General features: G+C 36.0%; 1 protein-coding gene across 1 annotated transcript in view; it reads right to left on the reverse strand.

Moving 5' to 3' along the window:
* g2e3 (G2/M-phase specific E3 ubiquitin protein ligase) overlaps window positions 1-6,538 on the reverse strand; it is an 8,206-nt gene extending 1,668 nt beyond the window's left edge. The window contains exons 1-13 of the mRNA XM_084392673.1: window positions 6,157-6,538; window positions 5,928-6,025; window positions 5,383-5,484; window positions 5,176-5,300; window positions 3,969-4,131; window positions 3,776-3,882; window positions 3,384-3,500; window positions 3,150-3,274; window positions 2,922-3,030; window positions 2,176-2,477; window positions 1,868-2,049; window positions 1,582-1,754; window positions 628-839 (exon numbers count right to left, since the gene is read on the reverse strand). Coding sequence (XP_084248799.1) covers window positions 628-839; window positions 1,582-1,754; window positions 1,868-2,049; window positions 2,176-2,477; window positions 2,922-3,030; window positions 3,150-3,274; window positions 3,384-3,500; window positions 3,776-3,882; window positions 3,969-4,131; window positions 5,176-5,300; window positions 5,383-5,484; window positions 5,928-6,025; window positions 6,157-6,217 — 1,876 coding nt within the window. The 5' untranslated portion in view covers window positions 6,218-6,538. The remainder of the gene's footprint in view (window positions 1-627; window positions 840-1,581; window positions 1,755-1,867; window positions 2,050-2,175; window positions 2,478-2,921; window positions 3,031-3,149; window positions 3,275-3,383; window positions 3,501-3,775; window positions 3,883-3,968; window positions 4,132-5,175; window positions 5,301-5,382; window positions 5,485-5,927; window positions 6,026-6,156) is intronic.
* Between the last annotated feature and the right edge of the window lie 677 nt (window positions 6,539-7,215).

Here is a 7,215-nt window from a genome sequence, read left to right on the forward strand (position 1 = left end):
GACTTCATAGAACAAGGAAGTTATCAGCCCGTTTTTAGGACAGTGAAAACAGCAGTATACAGATAAGTAAATTGGGTGAAAAATACTGTTTTTTTTACACGCGAAACATGAACACATGTTATATTGCACACTGTAAACACAATCAAAGCTTCAAAAACACAGGAAAAACGGGACCTTTAAGATCATGCAAATAACAGCTTGTTTTCTAACACATCTTAAAGTCCCGTGAACTGGAAGAAGCAACAGATTTTACTTCAGTGCTATGACGTATTTCCAAGTGAAACGGATATTGAATAGATGGCAGGGTTTTATTTTATCCATCTCTCTCGCTCATAGCAGACAAACAGCTGGAGGGGATAAGTTAAGCGTTCCAAACTGATGGAATGCCATTCCAGACCAGAAGTAACTTTTCAGATTTTGATTAAAGCTAAATAACCATAAAATTAAAAAAAAAAAAAAAATCTGTGTATTATCTTGCACAAATTAATTGTTCACCTTAAGACCAGTAATGTGTGCTAAAGTAAATAGGGTCAATTTTGATTTCATGAGGACTTTAATGTCATATTCTATTATCATAGATTTTATGATATACCTAAGAATCTAAAACATATTTTGTAGGGAACATACCATCACACTCATGCAGAAACTGTTTCCAATAGTTCATTGTTGTGTTTTCTTTTGCTTGTTGCTCTTTTTCCTCTGAAAAGCGGGCAGTAAAGAGCTCCATGACAGATTCAGCCGTCAGCCTCTCCACAGGCCCACAGAAGACTGAATAGAAAGACTCTGAACACATCTGAACCTGCTCAAACAGTCCTAGGGTCCTCAAACCTTCACGAAATCTGGCAATATAAACGAGCAAATAAGTGAGCATTTACTTACAGTGTGGAAAAAATCAGGTATTGTAAAACGTGTATACACTACCATTCAAAAGCTTGGGGTTTGTACGCTTGAAAGAAATCATTTATGCTCACCGAGGGTGCATTTATTTGATAAAAAATACAGTAAAACAGTAATAGTGTGAAATATTCTTACCATTTCAAGTAAATGTTTTCTGTTTTACTAGATTTTAAAATGATCCTTCAGAAATCATTCTAATGTTGATTCGCTGCTCAAGAAACATTTCTTATTATCAATGATGAATACAGTTTTGCTGCTTATTTCCATAAAAACAGTGATACTAAAGCAATGCACTTGCAAAAAAGAAAAGAAAAATGCTTTGCTCTCCTCTGCTCTAGCTTGTTTCCAAATCTAGCGTTATAATAAATGTGGTATTGTATACTGCCAAATATTGCTGGCTCTATGACACATTTTTTATACTCTATTTTAAGTCACTTTGAATAAAAGCGTCTGCTAAATTCATAGATGTAAATGCAAAAAAAAGATTAGAATCCTAAGATGAATTGAAAGTTAAAAAAGAACAGCATTTATTACAAATAGAAATCTTTTGTAACATTTTAAATGTTTTTGCTGCCACTTGTTCAATACATTTAATGCATTCATATTCAATAAAATATGTACATGTATAATTGTTTTATAAATGTTAAAATATATGTAATAACACAGGCAGTTTAGGGTACCAACCTCTGCAGAGGCAGCTGTAGTCTGATGATCAGGTAGAAATTTAGTACATCCTCCACCAACATGTCCTTCTCAGAGAGTTTGCTGATCTTTCGCCAGCATCCTGCTGCTTCCAAGTATTGTGACGCTGACTGCATTGCATGTCTTAGCTCCTTCTTTGAGTTTGCTTCTGCAATCTAAAAGTGCATTCAGAGTTTAGCAGGTGTACAACAACTGTTCGGTTCATTGTAATCATGTGTCTCAATGCAACAGCAGTTTTAAAGCACAATGTAAGAACAATTTAACTCACCTGTCTGATTTTGTGTGCAAAAGCAGTGTCTCCGAGGTCTTGTAAAGTAGGCCTGTAGTTTGTGGGGTATTTGAACAGACTATGGTAGAGGGCTGGAGAGAAGAAGCCCACGGGAGGACCTCCGTGAATCAAAGAGAGGGCTAACAGACTGCCGACTTCAAAGTAGAGATCATCCCTCAGAGCTGTTCACACACAACAATTGTTAGTTTGGAAGGTCACCTAAGTTGTCAGGCACTGTATTAATCAGGAATGGTACATTTTCAAGAAAAATTAATTAAAACGAGCTTGAATTAAATAATCTGTTCTACCTTTTGAGTTCAGAGCCAGGTTTTTAACTCCATCAGGTCCCTCAAAGATTTCTGACATCTGCAGCTTCGAAACAAGTCGCTTGAGAAAGCGACGCTGATTCCTAATGTTGTTGTTCAGTTTGTCTTTGGAGAATTTCACAGAAAGTGTGCAGCAGGGATTAAAGTCACTTTGCCGCAGAACCTGCAGAGCTGCTTCCATCACCCCATCATCATCTCCCACTAGCACTTCTGTGGACTGCTGCAGTGATATCTGACAGGCCAGATCCATTAAGACCTCTGGAGAAGTGGCTGGCACACGCTGCCTAGAAAACAAGGAATTTTTCACATTTTCAGGAAAGGTGCTCAAAATAAAGCTAAAATGATGATTCAATGGATCATCTTAAGTGTGTGTGTGTTGAAACAGATTCTGCAACCCCATGGAATTAATGGATGTTGGGTTTAGGTGTTATGTTGACGGTGGTGAAGAAACTGAATTCAATAATCTAAAGGAACAATAATAACTATAATTATAATTTATTATTGTTAAAATTATTATTATAAAAAAAAAATTGAGTAATTAATAATACTTTTATTTATATAGAGTTCTTCATTACATTTTACAATCACTGTACAATGACAAACTGAGGATGAAATGAGCCTGAAATTATTTCTGATAATCAACAGCACATAATAGTCCAGAGACATGAACTTATAAACAACCCAGAATATTACCGACTCAACCCATATTCTATTGATTAGGCAAGTACCTTTTAGTGATGAGTGAAGAGTGAAAGTCAGAGATGTTTTTAAACAGCCTCTTCCTCTCTTGCCTTATAGCCAGCGGTGATTCAACATGGTTTGGCAATTGCACTGACTCTGGCAAAAAACAAACAAACAAACATATAATAAAAGGCAGTTTACAAAAGGTGAAGTATGTAACTTTGGAATAATTCTACAAAATAAGCAGATATTAAACAATAGTTTAGAGAGCTTACTGTTTTCCTCAACAGCAGCTTTACAGTCAGCACAAACCCAGTCGGTGTCGTAAAGCCTAAGGTTGGAGCACTTTCGATGAGTTCCCCTGGATCCACACAACTTACAACGAACAATTTCAAACAACCTGTGAAGTAAAGTATTTGTAATTTTAATGATAGTTAGAATCCTTTTCAAAAACAACCTGACAATCCATTTCATTATTTTAGAATGACTGAATAAAATGCTGAAATTACCCTGACTGTGAGCTGTGTTTACGACCTTTGTGGCTAAGACACTTTACAGCATCGCAGTGCTGGTACACTTGCAGCAACTCTCCAAATGCATTTTCCTCTAGTTCCCATGATGCATCCCTGAAAAATATACAATATATTAACATATAGTAATGGAAAATGAATAAATATTTATAACTTATTGTCTTGTGATGCCAAAATGATGTGGGAAAACACACACACACACACACACACACACACACACACACACACACACACACACACACACACACATATAAATTAATATACATATACATGCATACTTCACTGCTGGCAGTCCAAGCCAATGACAATATATTTTTCACTCAAAATTAAATCACTCAAATCAATATTAGAAGGTAATAAATTGTATTTACCGCTCTGGTATATATATTCCCATTCTGAGCATTTCCTGCTGAAACTGGTCCTTGTTATTGCATAGTGTGCATTTGAAGAAAAACATGGCAGCACTGTGTGCATAATGCTGGAACAAAATAGTTAAGAACCAGACTTAAATTTCTAATTCCAGATCTTCATCTTTTAATATGTTTGAATTTGTGGCACAATTACCTGTACACAATCCCTGTGAAACCAGCTTCCATGACACGCAGGACACTTGAGGACATTGTAGGAGAGGACAGACTCAATGGACTCAAGACAGACGGAGCAGGAGAGGGGCAGACTGGGGCTGGAGACGCAGGACTGACTAGGTGCATGTTTTTTACAGAAAGACCTGCAAATAATTGCCATCATCAATACCAAAGATGAGAAGCCTGAAGAATTAAATTATTGGAAATTTAAAGGAAATGACACTACCATTCAAAAGTTTGGGGTCATTAAGGTGAAATATTGAAAGAAATTGATTTTGTTTTAGTCAAGAAAAGTGACAGTAAAGACATTTATAATGTTATAAAAGATCACAGGTCCTACAAAAAAAAGAATTGTTACTTGATCACCAAATCAGCATATTTGAATGATTTCTGAAGGATCATGTGACACTGAAGACTGGAGTAATAGAGTGGTGCATATTTTTTTTAGGTCAAAAGCAGAAAATGAGTTCGCGTTTTACCACTTCTGGTTCCATCGTCCCGAAGTCAATGGGTTTTTGGTTACATGCCTGAATTAAGGTCTGTGTTGAACAAGCTCAAGATATTTTCATGTTTTATTCTACGACATAAAATACATCATTAATACCACCATGTGATTTTTTTTCAAGCTTTTACTTAAAAGTGGTTGCTAACAAATGGCTACATGGGACTACAGAGGGTGTCAGGGACATTAAACAGATAAACATACATTCACTAGCCCGATTTCACAGCCTTATATGTGTTATAACTGGAACTTTAAGGGAAAAGGAGCTTAGTGATGGTGACGCTGAAGTCATGCAACCGAGGTGCAGTTTGTTTATAGCCTATGTTTAGCTTTTGACTTCTAGCGATGGTATTTACGCTTCAAAAATGCTAAAAGTTATGTTAATTTGCGAAGATTTTCACAATGACCAAAACGTACGAATCATAAGCTTTTGTTAGTTACAGACCTTATTTTCTGCAATAATTCAAAAGCCATTGGAAAAATTGTATTGGGTTTTTGTCAAGGGAACCAGCGTGACGCTAACTTCTGAGTTGGCCAACAAAAATACGCCATTCCTGCACCACTCTATCTATGGCTGCTGTGCTGAGCAAAAGAGACTTCTTTAAAAAACAAAAAATCTTTTTTTTTTACCAAACTTTTGAACTTTTTTTTAACTCAAGTTTTGCATATCACAAGAGACACTTACGGAAACAAGCCAGTAAACTGGAAAATAAACTCCTGCTCCACTCCACAAGGCATGTGGATCATTTGCCGACAGCTTTTGATGGAACACCCCACTGATGCACCAACCTTTTTGCAGTGCATGCACCTCTGCAAGTCAGACAGTGAAACAGAATCAGATACATTTCTGCAGTGTTAAATGGAACACGTCAACAGTCAAACGTGTGTTTACCAGCCTCGAAGATCTGCGGATCTCCTTTTTTATGTCACCCACGAGAAACCCATGGACATCTTCATCCTCCTCCCCTCTCTGACATATTCCACTGGACATCAGCTGTAAAATTATATAGAAGAATAATTTACTCACTTTTATGCATGAATTATGATTTTGGTGATGCCTTCTACAATTCCTCTACATTTTAACTAGATTTAGAAGTCAACAACTTGAAAACAAATGTGAATTAAATACAGTAAGCAGGGTGTGATATTCTGCATTAGCATAAGATATTCTTGGCTGACAGAACATGTAGAAATAACCAAGTATATCTGTAATCATTTAGGGTAGATTTTTTTTTTTAATCATTAAACTGGGGTAGTGGCAATAATACAATGTATTAGATAAAAAATGAAATATATTGCACAAAAACATCATCATCAACGTCTGAAAAAGGTAACAGACGTCGATGGCCATGGTTGCAATAAGAGGCGTCAGTATACACTTCACTGTAAAATCCAAAGACTAACGTTAAATGTAATTTGGTGATTTCTCATTCTCACCAGACAGAAATAGTGGACAGTCAGGTTGTGCTGTTGGAGGGTGATCTTCTCCCCATACTTCTCTGGAATGTTGTCGCACCTCTTGCAAAGACTACAAACTAAATGACAGACACATTCAGTTAACGAGATTGTAAAGAAACATTCTGGTATATAGGTACTTTTCTGATTATTGTTATTATCATGACGAAGAAATTCGTTGCCACGTAAACTTGGAAGAAAAGCAACTTACTGAGGTCTTTGTCGTCCTTAATCTGTTTTATTTCAGTAGTCTCCTCTTTCATCGCTTTCATTCTTGTATATTAGGCAGCGTCCATAAAGTAAAAACTACGCAAATTTTAAAATGGCGATTTAAAGAGCTTTTTAATTAGCGTTCTGTTGCTACTGGCTTGGCTAGTTCAGTAACCGCCATTAGACCCACTTTTCACGACCTTCATCTAGTTTTTTCACTCCTTAAGATATAAACACATGCTCCTATGTAGTCGGGTTTTTAATAGAATTATAGTATTGTCATTTGATTGTGTGTAAGAGTGTAAGTAGCATGATACAAATTCAAATTTCCCCCTGGCCGTGAAAATCCGCCTCTGCTTGAGTTTGGTTGGTTGAATTCAAATAAAACTGGGATTTCCTGTGGGAGGGTCTCCGTGCTGCGGAAACGGTGCGGAAAACACGCACAACGCAACTTCCGTTTATTCTACAAAATAAAAGTGAGCACAGGAAATTCTTCTTTTTTTTCAGAAGTAGTTTTTGAAGTTTGATTTTGTGGAAATATGGTTTATGAGGTACAAGTCACACATTGACAGTAAGTGATAGTTCTACATTGTGTCGTTATGTTGGCTATTTCAGATCAATTATTTAAAACTTTCTGTATTGTGTAATATGTTTTAATAGTCATAGATTTAGATCACAGTAACCACAAACTTTGGTAATATTTATAACAACACGATGTTCTGTTAACGTGAGACACAACGTTAGCGTTGCCTTAAACTTTACAGTCGCCATGACATTTTTTTTGTTTAATTTTTATTTAAATTTTAATATTTTATTAATTTTGTTTATATAATTTCACTAATTATTCCATTAGTTCTTCAGCATTATTTCTGCAATTGTAATCCCCCTGTAAATGCAGTTATTCTGCCTCTGTGCAGCATTAAATGCACCTAAATGCACATTTTTGTGTGTCATATGCAACTTAAGATGCAGCTTTTGTGCCACCTTTGCAAGGTTAAGTTAGAGACAACTCCATAAAGTGGCGTTACATTTTTTTGTTAATTTGGTGCAAAGCATATTT

This window comes from Rutilus rutilus (genome assembly GCF_951802725.1).
Source record: "Rutilus rutilus genome assembly, chromosome: 21".
Taxonomy (NCBI): domain Eukaryota; kingdom Metazoa; phylum Chordata; class Actinopteri; order Cypriniformes; family Leuciscidae; genus Rutilus; species Rutilus rutilus.